The sequence below is a fragment of the Planococcus citri genome, chromosome 1 (genome assembly GCF_950023065.1).
Source record: "Planococcus citri chromosome 1, ihPlaCitr1.1, whole genome shotgun sequence".
NCBI classification, from domain to species: Eukaryota; Metazoa; Arthropoda; class Insecta; order Hemiptera; family Pseudococcidae; genus Planococcus; species Planococcus citri.
In genome coordinates, this window is record NC_088677.1 from 19,307,596 (window position 1) to 19,328,979 (window position 21,384).

Sequence of the window (21,384 nt, forward strand, 5' to 3'; positions counted from 1 at the left end):
TTAGAAATGCGACGGACAGAAATGCTTACTGTAGCTACAGTATAGCTACTTCCCTCTGTACACCCTCTACCTGCTCTATACTAACTATGTAACACCACTACTAATGTAACAGTAAACTGCTAAAGACCCTTCCGACTTCACCCTTCCCCCCCCCCCCGATCGCCATCCCATGAATGAATGAAATAGGAAGACGCGAAGTCACCAATGGTTGAATGGCGGAATCGTTATTTCAAGCATATTGTACCTATGTATGTAGATGTACATAAGTACGTAGTTAATTTTAATTTTTATAAATTAACGTAAGTTGGATAGATTAGATGATTAGACAGAGACGAGACCATGTGTTGATGTTTTCCCCCGGCATTATACATATTTATACGAATGTGATACATAATACCCCTAATTTTAAGTAGCCTACTTACAAGAAAGAACCTCTTGAAGTATGTCCGCCTCGGATTTGAACGGGGCCGCGATATTTTCAGCTGCCCAACTTCATATCTCGATATTTGGCGAACGTTTGAAAATTCAAAATTTGACTGTTTTTGGTGATTTATGCTTTCTTCAAAAACGTACGTATTTGATGAGTAAAAATGATCAAAATAAGTCCTAAAACTGATATCAATTCCCCAAATCCAAATTTCACCATTTCCAACCATTCTGGAGCCTCCATCGCGATTTTTCAATTTCCCCAGAATTTTAAATTTGCTCCTGATGATGTGAATATGAAGTTGGGCAGCTGAAAATCGAGTTGTGTGTTATGCTCGACCTGTTTAACGAATTTATTCACATTTGAGCCGAATCTGGAAGGGACACCTCAAGAGTGATTTTTTAAGCAGCTTTTTCTTCAAAATAAAAATATCCAAAAATCAAAAATTTCCAGTTTGCGAGAAAATTTTGGAAATTTGCGCGAATCGCAGTGTTTCGTCATTAATCAAAACCACGAGGGGCAAATTTCACCATTTCCAACCATTCTGGAGCCTCCAGAGCTATTTTTCAATTTCTCCAGGGGCTCCAGAAAGGCTGAAAATGGGGAAATTTACCCTCGTGGGCTTGATTAATGACGAAATACAGCGATTCGCGCATATTTCGATAACTTTCTTGCAAATGCGAAATTTTTGATTTTTGGGTACCTATTTTTATTATGAAAAAAGCTGGCCAAAAAACCACTGTTGAGGTGTCCCTTCCAGAATCGGCTCAAATGTGAACACAATCGTAAACAGGTCGAGTATAACACACGACTCGATTTTTAGCTGCCCAACATCGTATTCACATCTTCTGCAGCAAATGAAAAATTCTGGAGAAATTGAAAAATAGTTCTGGAGGCTCCAGAATGGTTGGAAATGGTGAAATTCGCCCTCGTGGGAACTCGAAATTTTTGATTTTTGGATATTTTTATTTTGAAAAAAAGCTGGTTAAAAAACTACTCTTGAGGTGTCCCTTCCAGAATCGGCTCAAATGTGAATAAATTCGGGAAACAGGTCGATTATAACACACAACTCGATTTTTAGCATGTCCAACATCGTATTTACGTCTTCTGGAGAAATTGAAAAATCGCGCCGAAGGCTCCAGAATGCCTGGAAATGGTTAAATTTGGATTTGGGGAATTAATATCAGTTTTAGGACTTATTTTGATCATTTTTACTCATCAAATACGTGCGTTTTTGAAGAAAGCATAAATCACCAAAAACAGTCAATTTTGAATATTCAAACGTTCGTCAAATATCGAGATATGAAGTTGGGCAGCTGAAAATTTGGTATTGGGGGTTTTAGACCATGCTCTTTCCGAAAATCGCGGTCCCGTTCAAATCATTCTTCAAAACATCCATTTTGGGAGTAAATTTATCAAAATTCATCAACTTTGAACAGAATAACGAGGTAATAATAATAACTGCACGATATAGGTAACTATACCTACCCAAGTAAAAATTTATTTCCCTCCTAATTCGTGGTCACTGAATTCGAATTTGAAGTCAATTTAAACCTCAATTCTGCAATACGAACAAGCCCTTATATTGTCAAATTTCACCCCAAAAATTTTTTTTTAAACAGTAGGTATAGGTACCAACATATCGCTAATGTAGGTATATTGCTATATTTCAAATTTTTGATCTAATAGTTACAACGCGAAAAAATGATTTTTTCACAGTTTATATTTTATTATTCACATCCATACGTTGAAGAAGTTTAGTTCTGATCACTTTTTCTACTATACGAATCGCTAACTTACAAAAGGACAAAAAAAAATTGAAAAAAAAATCAAAATTCGTCCATTTTGAACTAAATATAACCAGAAAATAAATTCGAAGCAGGTCTACCCACTAATTCGAGGTCGCTAAACTCGAATTTTGATTCCATTTTTATGCAATTGTAAACCCTGCCCCCTCAAGCGCATTTTACTACAAAATTCACCCCCACTCTTGACAATTTTATTTTTGTTGAAAAAATAATCTACAGGCCTATCAATGGTGTTTTGATTCGGCCATATACAAAAATTCAGCTCATTCGGTTAGTATGTGACCAAAATAACCCCAAAAAACGCATTTTTAGTACATTTCTCGCCTAAGCGAGAAATATCCAGGTGCTGTATATGAGCTGTAGTCCACTTTGCATCGTGATCTTAAAAACGAGTAGAAATAGTGAAAAAATTCATTTTCTGAAGTTGTAATCGTCGGAAGAGCCTGAAATCTGGTACATGACTGTTCCAGTACCTCATTGATGCGTGTGTACAAAAATTTTTCCAAAAAATAAATTTCAATAGGAGGGGGGCGAATCTTGAGATAAACTTTGTGGTGAGAGTTCTGGGTTGAAAGTTGGGCTGAAATGGAATCATAATTCGAGTTCAGCGACCTCGAATTAGTGGGGGACCTGTTTGGTGTTAATTTTCTGCTCATATTTAGCTCAAAATGGACAAATTTTAATTTTTTCAAAATTATTTTTTGATCAATTTATAAGTGAAAGAATTGTTTAATCAAAAAAATGATGATAACAAAAGTTGTTTAGCATCTCGTGTACTAATGAAATACATGGATTTCAAATGATTATTACCAACTTTCGTCTACCTACTTCCCACCAAGTTGGGTAGGTAAATGAAATTAGGAAATTAACACTCGAAACTCTCATATTCCACTAGTACTTGGCATGCTAAACAAGTTTTGTTATTGCATTTTTTTCGATTAAGACAGTCATTTTCTTATAATTGAGCAAAACAGAATTTTAAAAAAATTAAAATTTGTCAAATTTTGGGCCAAATATGGCCAAAAAATTATCGCGAAACACGTTTCCTCACTAATTCAAGGTCGCTGAACTCGAATTTTGATTCTATTTTACCCCAACTTTAAATAAGAAACCCTCACCATCAAGTTCGTTCCAAAATCCACCCCTCCCCTCCCAAAATTTATTTTTTTGTAAAATTTGTGTACAGACACATCAATGTTCTACTGAAACAGTCATATACTAAATTTCAGCTTGTTCGTTTAATTACAACCCCAGAAAATTATTTTTTTTCACTATTTCTGCTGGATTTTTTAGATTGCGATGTATAGTGGAGTACAGCTTATACTCTTAAAGTGGATATTTCCTGCTCAGGCGAAAAACAGTATAAAAATGTGTTTTTTGGGGTTATTTTGGCCGAAAACCATCCGAACAAGCTGAAAATTGGTATATGGCTCAATCAGAACACCATTAATTAGCCCGCAGATTACTTTTTCAAAAAAAAATTTCTTATGGGCGGGGGGGGGGTGGAATTTGTGGTGAAACACAATTGGTGGGATTGGGAAGTGCAGGGTGTATAGTTGTGTTGAAATTGAATCAAAATTCATGTTTAGCGACCTCAGATTAGTGGGAACGCATGTTTCGCGATAATTTTCTGGCCATGTTTCGCTCAAAATTGATGAATTTTGATTTTTTTCAAAAAATTTTTTTGATCTATTTCAAGTGAAAGGACCATTTAATCAAAAAAATAATGATAACAAAAGTTTTTCAGCATGTCAATTACTAGTGGAATATGTGAGTTTCGAGTGCTTATTTACCACTTTCATCGAAGTACGAAGTGGACTGCTGGTGGATTTCAAGTTGTTTTAGAGCCTCCAGCGACTTTTTGAAAGGTCGTACGGCGTTTTTTGGAAAATTGAAATTTCCAAAAAGTAGCTGGAAGCTTCAAAACCATTTGAAACCACCATGTATGCGACTTTATATCGCATTGAAATTACTCTACGAAATAAATTTCACTTTCAATCTCCAATGATGAAATTTTGTAAAAGTTTAAAGTTTAAAAAATCTGCTGGAGCCTCCAGTAATTTTCAAAAAGTCGCTGGAGGCTCCAAAATGACTTGAACCCACCTGAAGTCGTCTTCAGAGAGTGTTAAAATTCGAGTGTAGAGTAAATTTCAGCTTTCCATCGCCATTTGATGAAATTTTGTAAAAATTTAAAATTTAAAAAATCTGCTGGAGGCTTCAGAATTTTCAAAAACTTGCTGGAGGCTCCAAAACGACTTGAAATTTACCGGCAGTACTTCGTAGCGCATTGAAATTAGTTTGCAGAATAAATTTCTGCTTTCCAACTCCATTTTGATAAAATTTTGTGGAAATTTCGAGTTTCAAAAATGTTCTGGAGGCTCCAAAACTGCTCAAAACGGTTTGAAACAGTTTTCAATCGATTTGGCATGTCAAAAATATGGTATATCCCAAATTTCAGCTTTCTTGGTCAATTGGGTAAAATTTTGATTTTTCCCTTCATTTTTGGCCTGAATTTGATTTTCAAAAATTCACCAAAAATCTAAAAATGCACTTAAGCACTTGAAATTTTGACAGATGAAAAATTTTTGCCTGATCTTTCGATCTACCTTGTAAGGTTTAAAAAATTTCGTGCAAGGCCTATGTTGGAACGCAAAATCTGTGATTTCGGCTGATCTGTCAATCAAAATGTCCGCCATTTTGTAAGTAGGGCCACTTTTTTTTTTAGTACAAGGGCTAGAAATGTTCCTCAGGACTCCCCCTTTAAGAAAAAAGTTCTCCCAGAGGATCGACGGGGGGGGGGTGCAATTATTCTTGAGCGGTCTCCCCGACGTGCAAAATAAGTACTGAGGTACAAACTTGAATGCTAAATTTTAGATTTACGAATTTTCATCGTAATTCTGATCTCGTTTTCGCACTTTACTATTCCGATAATTCAACATTTGTTTAAAAAGTTACCAAAATTTATTCATTTTTTCATTTTTTTCAAATTCGTTCAATTTTTAGTTTTTATGGAATTTTTTTGATAATTTCGATTTTTTTCTTGGGGGGGACGACGTCCTCCCGAGTCCCCACCACAAAAAAAAACCCTGAGAGTAGGTAATTAACATTATTTTGAAACCACTTGTTTTCCACTAGTGCTCGACACTCTGAACAAGTACTTGTGCCTTTATCATTTTTTCCATTAAAGGAAACTTTTATAGAGCAAAAAAGAGAATTTTGAAAGAGGGGATGGGCGGATTTTTGATAAACTTGGTGGTGGGGGTTCTAGGTTCAAAATTGAGCTAAAATAGAATCAAAATTCATCAATTTTGCTAAAAATACTCTAAGCTAGAATTTGAGGGTATTCATCTTTTTCACTTTTCCAATGTTTTCAAACATCCCAAGACGTTTTTTAAGCAGGCGGATGCCGAAAATATAATTTTTAGAGCTAGCGAAGCAAGAGCAAAAAGCTCTCGAGAATCAATATTTCAAGAGGTTTAAAAAACGATGTTTTTTTTGTGTGACGAGTATCTAGGCAACTTTAAGCAGTTTTAAATTCAAATAGGTAATGATTTTTTTAAAATTCAAAATTGAAAATAAAATTAAAAATCAAACGAGCCCGAGCGAGGCGAGAGCAAATGCTCTGAAAAATTAGTACATATTTTGAGAGATATGAAAAATGATGTTTCTTTGTGAGACGAGTCACTTATAACTTATAAGAAGTTTATTATTGTGCTTCAAAATATTAATTGTATTCGAATTAGGTATGATTTTTTTTGAATCGCTCGGGCAAAAACTCTCGATAAAGGGAGGCCCCAAAAAGGCTGAAAATGGCCAAATTCGCTCTCTTGGGATTAATTAATGACAAAATACAGCGATTCGCGCAAATTTCAAAAATTTTCTCGTAAAAGGGAAATTTTTGATTTTTGGATATTTTTATTTTGAAAAAAAGCTGGTCAAAAAACCACTCTTGAGGTGTCCCCTCCAGAATCGGCTCACATATGGATAAATTCGTTAAGCAGATCGAGTTTAACACACATCTCGATTTTTAGCCGCCCAACTTCATATTCACGCCTTCTGGAGCAAATTCAAAATTCTGGAGAAATTAAAAAATCGCGCTGGAGGCTCCAGAATGACTGGAAATGGCGAAATTTGGATTTGGGGAATTAATATCAGTCTTAGTAATTATTTTGATTATTTTTACTGATTAGGTATGCACGTAGGTACTTTTTTGAAAAAAGTATAAATCACCAAAAACAGTCAATTTTGAATTTTCAAACGTTCGCCAAATATTGAGATATGAAGTTGGGCAGCTGAAAATTTGGTTTCGGGGGTGTTAAACTATGCTCTTTCAAAAAATCGCGGTCCCATTCAAATCGGAGGCGGACACCTCAAGAGGTTCCCTTGTTAGGTACGTATAATTTTAGGTAGGTAAGTGAAGAATATGTTTAAATCATGTTACATCAATTACATGAATTTCTTAACATTCGAAAACTTGACTTTGTAAGTGGTTTTTACTCGTACAGTGAAACAGATCAAATGCAGAATGCAGCATAGGAAATAAAAAAAAAGATCGTCCTCTTTTATACTATACTGTAGCCGAAGGGTAGTTTTGTTGGAAAAAAAGAAGAAAAAAAAACAGGTATATCCCAACATTCCTAGTAAGTATTTATTTACGACCCTGCAATAAACGAAAGCATTGAAATGCGGAACCATACTGTGACGAGAGTACTGCTTTCCCATATAAAACAGAGAATGAAAATTGAAAAGGTATATTTTGTATTTCACCGCACGCACTGATTTTTAAATACAGGGAAAGATCTAAAAGAAGTTTTATGTAGATGGTTGGCTGCCTTTGATTTCCTCCACTGCGTAGTGCTACTTTCACAATATCTAATGGGTGTAATGTCGCATGGGTCAAATGTCGCAAAGGAGACATTTCAGCATTAATAACATCATGGGTCAAATGTCGCATGGGTCAAATGTGCCAATTTGTAATTAAACCGTTGCCTGGGTCAAATGTCGCTATTTTGAATTACCCTGGGTCAATTGTCGCATGGGCGAAATGTCTATTTCACATCGGATATTCATGTGGGTGTAATGTCGCATGGGTCAAATGTCGCATATTGGTGTGATGCAAACATTTATCAGAACATGGGTTAAATGTCGCATGGGTCAAATGTCGTTTTGTGAAAATCCAAAATTGATAAAAACATGGGTGAAATGTCGCATGGGTCATATGTCGCATGGGTCAAATGTCTCACTGCCGTACAAAAATGTGTTTTTTTTGAAAAAAACAAAAAAAACGTTTTTTTTTGTTTAAAACGTTTTTTTTGTTTTAAAACAGTTTTTTTCTCGTGTTTAAAACTATGTGTTTAAAACGCGTTTTAAACATGTTTAAAATGTGTTTTAAACACAAATTCATTTGTTTTGGGTTCACCAGACATCAATTTTTGAGATGTGACGTCATAAAAACGCTATAAAGCTCAAGAAATATTGAAAAATTGGAATCAAAACCCAAAATTTGTCTCTAAAAATATAGTTTGTTCAATTTCACTTTTTTTCAACAAAAAACTGAAAAAAACGTGTTTTTTTTAGGAAATTGGAGTTGAAAAAAAACACGTTTAAAACAAAATAAAACACAGTTTTAAACGGCTTTTTTTGTTTAAAACATCGTTCTGTTTTTTTTCACTTGTTTTAAACGTGTTTTAAACATGTTTAAAACATTTTTGTTTTAAACATGTACAACCCTGGTGCCATCAGGGCTGTTAATACGAAACGAAACGAAACGAAAGACACGGAACGAAACGGCAATTTTTTCCTCTGGACACGAAACGAGACACGAAACGAAACGAATCAAAAAAATTACACGAAACGAAACGTTATAACGAAACGAATCATTTCTGTTTCTTCAATTTTTGGATTTTTATTGCAAGTTTTGTTTGTAAATTTTGACAAAATTTTGCCAAATTCACTCAAATTTCATCCATTTAGAGTCATTACAGGGGTTCTCTTCTGAATTTATTAATAAAAATGTCCGCTTTTTTCACTTTTTTGGCTGAAACAAAACGAAACGAAACGACACAAAACGGCACGAAACGAAATGATACCACTTTTATGGAACGAAACGAAACGTTATAACGAAACAGTTTGGTTCAAAGAGCTCAACCGAAACGAAACGATACGTTTACGTTTCGTGTCCAACAGCCCTGGGTGCCATGGCATTGAATGGAAAGCACAAGGCCAGATTTGTGGCACCTGATCAGTGGGAAATACAAAATTCAAGAAAACCAGTTTCTTTTTCTAATTTTTTACATTACATTTTGAATTTTGATTACATGTAGCGGATCCTCCAAAAATTCAAAAACTGCAGTGCAGATTTGCAGATTGCAGAAGTCATCGCAATGAAAGATTTTTCTAGCCAACAAACCTGTAAACGTTGGAAATGATAATAATATTAATACAAAATATTCATTATTCCCCCAAAAAAACAATGTGAAAATAAACGCTTTAGAGATAAATCTTGGAAGTCTTCGTAGCTAAAAAAAGAACATAACATGAATTTCTCATTCTCAGTGTTTGATTTTCTTTTTCTATCGATCTTCATCAATAAATTTCAAACTCAACCTACTGAAAACGTGATTTATTGATTATTTTTTCAACAGATATGACACGGATCGACCATAATATAATAATTGAATTGCACGAATGCAAATGTAACAACATCGACCCTCGACAAAAATAAATAAAATGTTCACAACAAATACACAAACGAGCCAAGAAAGCTCACTGTACAAGAGAAATCCTTTCACAAAATGCGAATACAAAGGACGTCTTTTTTTACTTCACAGCGACGAGAAATTCGTGAGTATCAAGTATCTACTAGTTTTTCAGCATCTTCCAATTCATCTTTGACCGACGGTAAAAAAATATCCTCTTTTAGTATATCACTAAAATCATCGTGCAATTCAATTTTCAAATGACCATCAGCACTGCTCCACAATTTCGACTCGTGATGATTAGTTACAACATTATGTACATCATTCACGGTTACGACCGTTTCATCGATCATTAAATCATCGTTTCTCTGCCTGCAAATCTCATCGTCGACTATAAATAATTCGTTGCGATCATCAGGACTCATATCATCTCGTATTAATGGCATATCAGCGATATTTTCTTCGGGAATGAAGACATCTTCACTCTCGTAATCAGCCGAATCATTCTGATCTATGGTATAAACTTCGACAAGATGATTTTCTAGTAATAATTCATCTTCGGGTGATAGAATGAACTCGTCGTACATAACATCTTCGTTTTTCACCGAAACCGTACTGGAATTTGTGTTCAGAGAACGCGACGCAGCTGAAACAGATCGCTTTTTTCGACTACTTTCGTCGTTTTCGGAATCGCTTTCTTCGTACTCTTCTATGAATTCTGCCGGAAAGCACTTTATTTTATACGGATCGGTGTACATTTCCTTGAAAATGGAATAATATTTGTGGTAAATCCACTGCAATTTTGGGCAAAATGCGCCATCTTTGACGATTTTCGAATACTCGTCTTTGAATTCTTGTTGAAGGTCTTGTTTAAGTATTTTCAAAGCGGACACCGGTGTGTGGTTTTTCAGCAACAGTTCTCGGATTTTGTTCTCGATTCGTTCGATAGGTTTACGATGACATAGCAATTCCTCGCTAGATAACGGATGATTATGGTAATTATGGTATTTCACGGTACAGGGGAAACGTTTCACATCGAGTTGTTTACAACTGCAAAATACAGTAATATGAATATCAATCTTAGTTCAAAAATGAAAACTTGGATAGATTGAAATAATTCAATACCTTTTCATACACGAGTTATTCACAGTTATTAATAAAGTAGCTTCACAACCGGTGTGTTTAACGTGTGCCTTTTTAGTTTTGGATGCTGATTCACTAGCTCGAGTATTATGATGGCATCGGTAATATTTCTGAAAGAAATCAGTATCGTAACAATTACCAAATGAAGAAATTGAAGGTTTTGTTTCAATCATAATAAAAACTAGATACCTTGAATAATACACGCGTCCGTTTCGCTGGAGCTGTTCTAGCAACGCGAAAATTAGTCAGGGAACACTGTTCGAATTGTTTTAACCAATTCTTGACTGATATTTCGTTGAATAAATTGACTTTAAAAGTTGCGTCGAAGTTGTTCGATTCGTCTCCTTCAAAGGTGTCTATCTTGTACTCGTAAAACTTGGGAAGGATATCCTATAAGAGAACAGAGAAAAGCACTTGTTAGGTGTGTAGATAATAAATCATAGAAGCTCTTTATATATTCAACATGAAGCTGTATTCAATTCGCTGATAATGATAGCAATACATTCCATATTACAGCAACAAAAATACGAGTACGAATGTATGTACTTTAATTGCATTATCATACATACTATTTCAATAAGAAATGAACGAATACGATAAAGTTTGATCATTCACGCACTTACCCATAGTTTATCTTCCATGTTTGAGACGATTTAAATCAATTCATTCGAGTTCTAAAGCTTAAAATTCAATAAAAAGTTCAGCTTTAGGCAATTTATTTTCATTTTTTGAAAAAAAAAATGCTGATAAAAATTATTATGAAAACAGAAAACAGCCATGAATTTATAAACAAGACTGGATAACGCATATTAAAAAAACGCAAAACGAAACGAAAACGAAACGAAAACGAAATGAAAACGTTATGACGAAAACGAAACGTTTTAGGTTTTATGGTTTTAAAAACTTCCGTTTTGAAAACGAATTTTCCTGAACGCAAAACGTTATTTTTACCGTTTTCATTTCGTTTTATCTACTATTTCGTTTCACCTTTTTTAGGGTTCCCCGAGCCCCGCCTCGGGAAACCCTATTAAAATCGCTACGAGATTCAGTGCGTAATGTACGGCACCTTTCTACTTGACGAGTGCGGTTTTCAGGACATTTATTTTCAGAACTCTACAACAACGCTTTCTAGCGTTGTTTAATGCGAACTTTTTTTTATTTTTTATTGGTGGAAGTATTTCATTTATTGTTTTTATTGGTTGAAGTTTTTTTTTCATTTCTCATTTTAAAAATGGCCACGGTAGAGTCCGAACGGCTCCCGCTCACAAACATGTGAGGAGCTCATTGCAAAAGTAGCCCTTGTCACATGAACCTATGCAATCTCCAAAGCTCTCCCTTCAGCGTACCCAGTATCATGAATGTAAACTCTATAAAGCAATTCCTCTCAGGGCTACTCAGGGTAGACTAACTTGACGGTCATTTCATCATTACAACATGATCTCCGCAGTTGGCAATAGGTGCAATCGAGTAAGTGTACGGTTATAGTGAAGCAAAGCCGAGCAGAGCCAAGCAAAGTCACCAAGCTAGAAACAAAGAAAAAAGGTGGAAGGACGAGCCTAGCAGAGCCGCGCTGTAAAGAATAGCGATTGCCATTCTTGAAAGCGTGGCTATGCGTTGGTGAAAGGTCTCGTCAACCTTTTTATCCATGTTTCAACGTTGGTGACTTTGCTTGGCTCGGCGCGGCTCTGCTTCACTATAACCGTACACTAAAACGTGTCTAAAAGTCAGTGTTGGCCATAACGATATTTTTTTTCGTTCCGTTATTTCGTTACGTTACAAAATTGATATTTTTTTAGTTACGTTTTTCATTATGGTATTTTGTAACAAAAAAATTGCTGTAACAGTATTTTTCGTTACACCGGTATTTACATTTTTTCGTTACGTTATTTTCGTTATTTCCGTTACACTTTTTTCGTTACAGAAATGTTTTTTCAACGTATATTTTGATGTAAAATGCATTTGTGGCGGAAAAAATGTGACAAAAATAACGAAAATAACGAAACAAGAAGGTTCAAATACCAGTGTAACGAAAAATATAACGTTACCGCACTCAAAATCAGACAAATGAAAACACTGAAAATTCATTTTTTTGACTTCACTTCAAATTTTCATAGCTACAGCTAAAATTACTCACAAATTAGAGTTTTTTTAAGGGTTTCTTTTGTAATTTGTAACTAAAAAAATAACAAAAAAGGTAACGAAATTTTTCTGTTTTTTGTTACGTTACTTTCAGAAAAATATCGTTACGTTACGTTTCAGTTACACAACATCACATGATCAAAATAACGTTTTCGTTACAGTTCCGTTACCTGTAACGGAAAAAATTTCGTTATTTTCATTTTTCGTTACAGTTACCGTTACGGGACGCCAACACTGCTAAAAGTTCATGTGACAAGGGCTACTTTTGCAATGAGCTCCTCATGTTTGTTTTATAGTTTGTTTATTCATTTCAATATTATCATTTCACTGTGTTACTGTTATCTATCAGCGGACTTGTATTTTTTTTTTCGTAATTTTTTTCGAATCGAAATTGAAATTAAATGCTTCAACTTCAAATTATTTCGTAGTAAATGTTAATTCAGAAAATTAAAGCACCAGGAGTAAACCAGTGAAGTAAAATATAAAAACTACATTTGGTATATTTTTTAATTCCTCTGTAAATATGTAGAATGAAATGAATAGATGTTCAAATCAAAATATCACCAAGTCAGTACCTAAGTACTTCGGATTTCGATGGCGATTAAAAAAAAAATAGAAAAATGAAGTAATACGGGTAAAGAAACTATAAACAGCAGTCTCACTGTCTCAAACATGATTTTTGTTTTTTATTTATGTAATGTGAAATGTTGAACATACTTATTTCTAGATTAAATCCAGGTGAATGCAAATTGGAGAAGATTGACCATAAAATTTTTAATTAATTGAGCAATGATATTTTTTTAGCAGCAACGAGTAAAGCTAATGCTAAAGCTATTAAAGCATCATCATTTCTGTACGTCAATTACTTTTCTGGTGACTATTTCAATGTATTTTTGAGAAATTATTACGAAAAACTAAGTAACAGTTCAAAAAATGTATTACCACAGTGATCAACTTCATCATTTTTGATCATTTTTATAAACATTTATTTGTCATTTATGGAGCATTCAATAATTCAATATTCAATCTTTTTTTTTTTTTTAGCAGCAAGTAGGTACTTAGTACTTACATAGTACACAATATATATAAGTGATATAAGTGGAATGAGAACGTCAGTTTAGAAAAAAATGTTCTTACGCTTATGCTATGCTCATCACCAACAGAAGATGAATGAAATGTGGTACCTTGCTAATATCAACGATTCGAATTTTCGACAACAACAAATTATAATATCTAAAATTTTCTAATTATTTTGTATATTCTACCAATCTAATAATTATTCAAAAAATTCTCAAGAACCCCAAAAAATATTCGTTTTTTGTCAACAACAAAAATAACAAAACATCCTCATTCTGTTTATTGATTGTTTTTGTTTTTTTGTTTCACTTTTCACTTTCAAAAGCCAGGCCATTTTCCACCATTTTCAATTTTCCTCGTGTTTATCAAAAGTAGGTACCTATATAGTATTCGTAATTAATTAATAAAACAATATTTTTTTTAATGGTAATTCGTATCATTTTATGGGGAACTCGTTGCCAGGTCACCTGTGACCTTGCTTGTTTAGTTTCGTTTTACCCGTTATTATAAGGCATAACGTTACTTCACTTCAAAGTATAACGAAATGAAAACAAAAAAATTTGAGCAAAAGTGAGGAAAACGATTTTATTTTAGGCAAAACGAAATGAAAACGAAATAGAAAAAAGCATAACGCGAAACGTAAAACGTAACGAAAAAAATCTTGAGCATAACGAAAACGAAACGCATTGCTTCTCCATTTTACATAACGTTATGAAAAACGAAACGAAATTATTTTTGTTTTGCCAACACTGGGACCTGACGATTGTGACCGGATTTTTCGTGACGGTCGTGGATTAAAATTTTTAAAAAGTCAAAGAGTTTCAATTTTTTGAAAAATAGTCAAAAAGTGTCAATTATTGGGAAAAAGTCAAGATTGTGTAGGTACAATTTTGTCAAAATTGTATAAAAGTTTTCATTTTGTGGAGAACGGTCAAAAAGTGTGAATTTTGGATTTAAAAAAAGTCAAAAACCATCAATTTTTCATTGGGAAAATAATCAAAAATGTAAAAAATGTTGATTTTAGACAAAATTGTCAAAAAGTGTCAATTTTGGGGGGAGGGGAGGGGAGTCCAAAAGGTTCACTTTTTGAAAAAATAGTCAAAAAGAGTCAATGTATTGTGTTCATTTTTGTCAAAATTGTATAGAGTGTTCTTTTGGGGGGGGGGGAGTCAAAATGTGTCAATTTTGGATAAAAAAGTAAAAAAGGTTCAATTTTTCAAAAAGTAGTCAAAAAAGTGTCAATTTTTGGAAAAATAATCAAGAATGTGTACAATTTGTCAAAATTGTAAAGTGTCAATTTTGGTGGGGGGGGGGGGGGGTAGTCAAAAAGTGTGAATTTTGGATAAAAAAGTAAAAAAGGTTCACTTTTTTAAAAAATAGTCAAAAAGTATAATTTATGAAAAAAAGTCAAGATTGAGTTCATTTTTGTCAAAATTGTATAGAGTGTTCTTTTGGGGGGGGGGGAGTCAAAATGTGTCAATTTTGGATAAAAAAGTAAAAAAGGTTCAATTTTTCAAAAAGTAGTCAAAAAAGTGTCAATTTTTGGAAAAATAATCAAGAATGTGTACAATTTGTCAAAATTGTAAAGTGTCAATTTTGGTGGGGGGGGGGGGTAGTCAAAAAGTGTGAATTTTGGATAAAAAAGTAAAAAAGGTTCACTTTTTTAAAAAATAGTCAAAAAGTATAATTTATGAAAAAAAGTCAAGATTGAGTTCATTTTTGTCAAAATTGTATAGAGTGTTCTTTTGGGGGGGGGGGAGTCAAAATGTGTCAATTTTGGATAAAAAAGTAAAAAAGGTTCAATTTTTCAAAAAGTAGTCAAAAAAGTGTCAATTTTTGGAAAAATAATCAAGAATGTGTACAATTTGTCAAAATTGTAAAGTGTCAATTTTGGTGGGGGGGGGGTAGTCAAAAAGTGTGAATTTTGGATAAAAAAGTAAAAAAGGTTCACTTTTTTAAAAAATAGTCAAAAAGTATAATTTATGAAAAAAAGTCAAGATTGAGTTCATTTTTGTCAAAATTGTAAAAAGTGTTCATTTTGGGCGGGGAAAGTCAAATACTTATTGTGAATTTTGGATTTAAAAAAAGTCAAAAAGGTTCAATTTTTAGGGAAAAGTCAAGATTGTGTATATTTTTGTCAAAATTGTATGTATAGTGTTCACTTTGGAGAGAAAAGTCAAAAAGGGTCAATTTTGGGAAAAAAAGTCAAAAAAGTGCAGGCTACCAACTCCACGAGATGAACTACTAGATAATCATCTGATGATTGGCGACGGCTTCATTTACCGCCTTTACGGAGTAATAATGGATTTCATTCTCGAAAATTGAAAGATCAGACCGTTTCTGAATCCGCAGCTGTACGCTCAAGATATGTCCATCATCCATCTCGTCAAAACCCTCCGCGGTTTTTACACCTTACCGCCATGCATCAGCAAAAAATATTGATTGGAATAGAATTTGGCATGTTTTTTTGGAAGAAGGAACGAGTTGGAATATGTATCGAAAGGTGGATCCAGAATTTGAAATGTGATGATTTCCTAATCGGAGATCAAGACACAAAATCTCTGATTATGAGACCGGTTCTGTGCCAGCTTTAATCAGAAGGGCTCACATGCATAGCCAGAGAAGCTGCGAGAGGATTACAAACAATATCCCAAGAAATTCGCGCAGGGGCAATGACCAATCTCATGTTTATTAATAACACAGGTTAATGTTGGGAATTCTATTCAATTCAACTTTTAATACAACTTGACAGGTGGCGGTGGCAAAGTGGCAATTGTGGCATTCATCGACACCATCTTATATGAGGCTATAAACGGTAAGTGAGTAGCTGTCCTAGGTACATATGTACGTACAATAAACTGCATGTATCTTCGTAGGGACTTTGGGAGGCTTTCAATCTTACTCCCCCCCCCCCATCGTGCAATATTATTGTTTTCTTCATGTTTGTAAAACATTCTCGTGAACGAAAAATGTTCACTCATTTTCACTAAAAGTTTACCCTATTTGTTCTTGGAATTCGATCATTTCTTTGGCTTTTTCTTCGTTTTTATCTTTATATTAGGATTTTCCCTCGAATTTCATCACTCACACGACATATGGTCGCAGAGAACGCCAAGCCAGAGTAATGTGATCTTTTAGTACAGGGTTAGTTCGATGTATGTACGACGATCGGTATCATTTCCAAATTCGTTATAAAAGGGATAACGTAAGCTACTTTGTTGAAACAGGTCGTACGTATTTACGGCGGATAAGGTAGGCAAATATATCAACTTGCACGAATACCAGCAGTATAATGTAACAGGTCGTGTGTATTCACGGCGGACAAAGTAGCCAATTTTATTAACTTGCACTAATTGGTAGAAATGTCTGTTAAAGTAAAGAATACAGCAACCAGCTTTTAACATACAATTTTTTTTTGTTTGAAAACAGACGATCAGGAGGGCATGCTGTTCTTTCCTCAGGTCTCATGCATTCATCCGGACTACGATGGTAGTGTCCTGGATGATAATGTCGGCGAAGGATGTAGTGCTAAAGGAGCGGTGATTGCAGCACGACTGGATCCACCAGAGCAACCCTTTTCTCTCTCCTTGGGGCACTAAACACCCTTAAGTAATCCTATCTCCCCGCGCTTCTCGATGTCACTTGAACAATTTCGTAATATTTCCAGAATTTTAAGTGAGACATTAAAAAAATTTCTGTCCTTTATAATTTTAAAAAGTTGGCCTTACTTACAAAATGGCGGCCATTTTGATTAACAGGTCAGCCGAAATCGCAGATTTTGCGTTTTAATATAGGACTTGCACGAACTTTTTCAAACTTTACAAAGGTAGATCGAAAGATCATGCAAAAATTTATCACCTGTCAAAATTTCAAGTGCTTAAGTGCGTTTTTCGATTTTTGATGATTTATTGAAAATCGAATTTAGGCCAAAAATGAGGGAAAAAAATCAAAATTTTACCAAATTGACCAAGAAAGCTGAAATTTGGGATATACCCTATTTTCGACATGCCAAATCGATTGGAAACGGTTTCAACCCGGTTTGAGTAGTTCTGGAGCCTCCAGCAGATTTTTGAAACTCAAAATTCCATCAAATGGCAGTTGTAAAGCTAAAATTTATTCTAAAAACTAATTTCAATACGCTACGAAGTACTGCAGGTGAATTTCAAATCGTTTTGGATCCTCCAGCGACTTTTTGAAAATTCCTAAAGCCTCCAGCAGATTTTTGAAACTTTAAATTTTCACAAAATTTCATCAAATGCAGGAGATGGAAAGCTGAAATTTACTCTACACTCCAATTTTAACACCCTCTGAAGACGACTTCAGGTGGGCTCAAGTCATTTTAGAGCCTCCAGCGACTTTTTTGAAAATTACTGGAGCCTCCAGCAGATTTTTGAAAGTTTAAATTTTCACAAAATTTCATCAAATGGAGATGGAGAGTCAAATTTATTGTGCAAACTAATTTTAACACCCTCTGAAGACGACTTCAGGTGGGTTCAAGTCATTTTAGAGCCTCCAGCGACTTTTTTGAAAATTACTAGTGCCTCCAGTAGATTTTTGAAACTTGAAATTTCCCCAACATTAATTTATCAAATGGAGTTGGCAAGCTGAAATTTACTTCGCAGGCTACATGGTGGTTTCAAATAGTTTTGAAGCTTCCAGCTACTTTTAGGAAATTTCAATTTTCCAAAAAAAACACCATACAACCTTTCGAAAAGTCGCTGGAGGCTCCAAAACGACTTGAAATCCATCTGCAGTCAACTTCGTAGCGTATTGAAATTAGTTTGCAGAATGAGATTCGACTCTCCATCTCAGTTTGATGAAATTTTGGGGAAATTTCAAGTTTCAAAAATCTACTGGAGGCTCCAGTATTTTTCAAAAATGTCGCTAAAGGCTCTAAAATGACTTGAACCCACCTGAAGTCGTCTTCAGAAGGTGTTAAAATTGGATTCCATCTCCATTTTTAATGAAATTTTGTGAAAATTTAAAGTTTCAAAAATCCGCTGGAGGCTTCAGGAATTTTCAAAAAAGTCGCTGGAGGCTCCAAAACGACTTTTAAATTCGCCTGCAGTACTTCGTAGCGTATTGAAATCAGTTTTTAAAATAAATTTCAGCTTTACAACTCCAAGTTGATGGAATTTTGTGGACATTTCGAGTTTCAAAAATCTGCTGGAGGCTCCAGAACTGCTCAAAACGGGTTGAAACCGATTCCAATCGATTTGGCATGTCGAGAATAGGGTATATCCCAAATTTCAGCGTTCAAGGTCAATTTGGTAAAATTTTGATTTTTTTCCCTCATTTTTGCCCTAAATTCGATTTTCAAAAATTCACCAAAAATCGAAAAACGCACCTTAGCACTTGAAATTTTGACAGGTGATAAATTTTTGCATGATCTTTCAATCTACCTTTGTAATGTTTGAAAATTTTCGTGCAAGTCCTATGTTGAAACGCAAAATCTGCGATTTCGGCTTAGGATGTCCCCTTCAAGAAAAAAGTTGTCCCGGAGGATCGGCGGGGGGGGGTGCAATTACTCCTATTGTCATATGCCGGACTAGATTCGTGTTTCTCGATCCAAAAAACCTACATTTTGACATATCACTCAATTTTTTTATCATTTTTACAAAATTTGATTTTGGTACCACCCCCTCCAAGGGGTCTGGCGAAAAAAAGGCGTCGGATTCGAATTCCTCGTTGAAAATTACAGCGAAATCACTACTTTAAATTCTTGATATGGTCATAGTTTTGTTGTAAAACGCCATATGCGTGCCTTTTTTCGCCATCCGAGTCACTGTGCGGCGGGAACGCAGCAGCCAGCACAGACATCGCTTCGACAACGCCAGCCTGTAAAATAAACCTCATCATCAAATCTGGCGCTTAATTATAAAAATATCCAAGGAAATGTAAAAATGGCCGATTTCTCGGTACCTCCGATCGCATTCGCTTTACAGCAAATACCGAAGCAATGTCGCAGAAATGCTGTTCCGCAGGAGCAAAGAAACCGCGTAAGACGGCGTTACCGTCGTCGATGAAACAAAAACCAATTCATCCTCGTATACGCTTAAGCTTGTTTCCAAACGTTCCGCCTTACATTCGTTTCAGTAATACAAGCTCTCCTTCGTTACCTGGGCGAATGCGAAGCGTTCTGAAATGGAAGTATAGCGACGTGATGCCGAACATTGTTCGAAACATCGTGCGTAATACCGGTTTCCATATTATGGACGAAAGCTCCACATGGACCGGCGTTTGGGGTAACCAGATCAAGTCGACGATTTATCGTAAACTACTCGATCACCAGAAATACAATCATTTCCCAGGCACGGTGGAAATCGGCCGAAAAGACTACCTGTGTCGTAATGTTCAACGTATGATGAGCAAACACGGCGGTAAACAGTTTCAAATCATGCCTCAGTCTTTCATATTGCCTCGCGAAAGAGAGCAATTCTTACGTAGTTACAACGAAGGTGAAAAGAATCAACTGTGGATCGTGAAACCTCCGGCTAGTTATCGCGGAGATGGTATTAAAATCGTGCATAAGAAATCACAAGTGCCCAGATGTACTCCTATCATCGTTCAAAAATACATCGAGAATCCCTATTTGATCAACAGTATGAAATTCGATCTACGATTGTACGTGCTCGTTACGTCGATTAATCCGCTCAGGATCTACTTGTACGACGACGGATTGGTTAGATTCGCTTCGCAGAAATACTCGACCGATTTACGAACAGTTGCTAATCGTTTCGTTCACCTGACCAATTACTGTATCAATGTTCAAAACGTCAAGTTCAAAGTAGAGTCCGATGTGAATGCCCCGAAGGGTCACAAATGGACGTTACGAACACTTTGGCGATATTTACGAGAAGATCGTAACGTGGACGTCGATCGAGTTAAAAGCCAACTAAACGATTTAATAATAAAAACGTTGATCTGCGGCGAAAACGGTATCTCGAAATGTATCGCAGATCATTTACCATCCAGGTACGTAGGTATTTCTCGCCTTTAAAATCTATAAATTAGTCTTCAACCAACTCGTTGAACTACAGCTCATCCTGTTCGTTTTACTACAGGTACAATGCCTACGAAGTATTCGGTTTCGACGTCCTATTAGACGCAAATCTGCAACCCTGGTTACTCGAGGTGAACATTTCTCCATCGTTACGATCTTCAACTGCGGTCGACGTAGCAGTAAAGCAGCCTTTGATGAGCGATATCCTCAACATAGTCGGTTTTCACATCCCTTCGAATAAAAACATGAAATCCCACCACCTGCACACCGAACTAGGTCAACCACCTGTTTCGCGTCTCTATCACGACAGCAGGCTGTACTCGGTATCGTTATCATTCAACGAGAAATACAAACAGTACACCTACGCTAACAAAATAAAACGCGAAGAATACCTAGAACCGATTTTGGAAAGCCTGTCGCCATCCGATGTACGTATGCTGGTCGCCTACGAAGATGAACAAGCGAGATGCGGATCGTTCGACAAAATATTCCCCACTCGAGATACGCACAAGTATTTGAAATATTTCGAAAAAATTCGATATTACGATCAATTACTGGATGCTTGGGAGCATAAATACGCTAACAACAGGCAACGAGCGATAGATATACTGAGACCGTTATGCGAAAAAGGAACGCATCTTAGAACGTTTAGAAAGTTCCCTAAAATTAGGCCTAGCTCGAAAATAAAGCTATAGTGGTAAGTTCGGCCGGATTACAAGTTTTATTCGTTAATACCTACCTACCTACTACTATATGGCGTGTTTCGATGACTGCGTTTTCAGCATTTCTTGCATTTTGTAAAGTGTTCTGGTAAGGGAACGTTCCGGCGGTTCTGAAATAATCCAACGTTATTTTTGAATGAAATTTATTTCAATTTTTATCATTTTTCAAATGAAATCTAAATTCATGATGATTTACCAGATGACTTGTGTGAGTGCTATCGAAAGGTATGTTGAGTTTGGAATTTAACTTTCTGTCGAAAGTAATGCTGACTGGTTCGTGTTTGTGATCCAGTGGATAATACGCTGATTTGACAAATCTGCGGAAAATATTCAAACAATTAATACATCGTTGAGTTAAGTGAAGACT

At 35.3% G+C, this 21,384-nt stretch overlaps 2 protein-coding genes across 2 annotated transcripts; one reads left to right on the forward strand and one right to left on the reverse strand.

The window, feature by feature from the left end:
- Positions 1–8,842: 8,842 nt before the first annotated feature.
- LOC135849722 (uncharacterized) lies at positions 8,843–10,858 on the reverse strand. Its single transcript, XM_065370265.1, has 4 exons — positions 10,700–10,858; positions 10,266–10,466; positions 10,059–10,186; positions 8,843–9,983 (listed from the first exon to the last, which is right to left on the reverse strand). The coding sequence occupies exons 1-4, from the start codon at positions 10,715–10,717 to the stop codon at positions 9,086–9,088; spliced, it is 1,245 nt and encodes a 414-aa protein (XP_065226337.1). The 5' UTR covers positions 10,718–10,858; the 3' UTR covers positions 8,843–9,085.
- Positions 10,859–19,073: 8,215 nt separating this feature from the next.
- On the forward strand, positions 19,074–21,159 carry LOC135842060 (tubulin monoglutamylase TTLL4-like). Its single transcript, XM_065359395.1, has 2 exons — positions 19,074–20,267; positions 20,357–21,159. The coding sequence occupies exons 1-2, from the start codon at positions 19,252–19,254 to the stop codon at positions 20,988–20,990; spliced, it is 1,650 nt and encodes a 549-aa protein (XP_065215467.1). The 5' UTR covers positions 19,074–19,251; the 3' UTR covers positions 20,991–21,159.
- Positions 21,160–21,384: the final 225 nt, after the last annotated feature.

Excerpts from the sequence above, each read along its gene's own strand:
- LOC135849722 (XM_065370265.1), bottom strand. Across the intron at positions 10,187-10,265 it reads GGACGCGTGTATTATTCAAG|AAATATTACCGATGCCATCA; the intron begins GTATCTAGTTTT and ends GATTTCTTTCAG. Across the intron at positions 9,984-10,058 it reads AATAACTCGTGTATGAAAAG|TTGTAAACAACTCGATGTGA; the intron begins GTATTGAATTAT and ends TGTATTTTGCAG.
- LOC135842060 (XM_065359395.1), top strand. The coding sequence starts at position 19,252 with ATGTCGCAGAAATGCTGTTCCGCAGGAGCAAAGAAACCGCGTAAGACG. Across the intron at positions 20,268-20,356 it reads GCAGATCATTTACCATCCAG|GTACAATGCCTACGAAGTAT; the intron begins GTACGTAGGTAT and ends GTTTTACTACAG.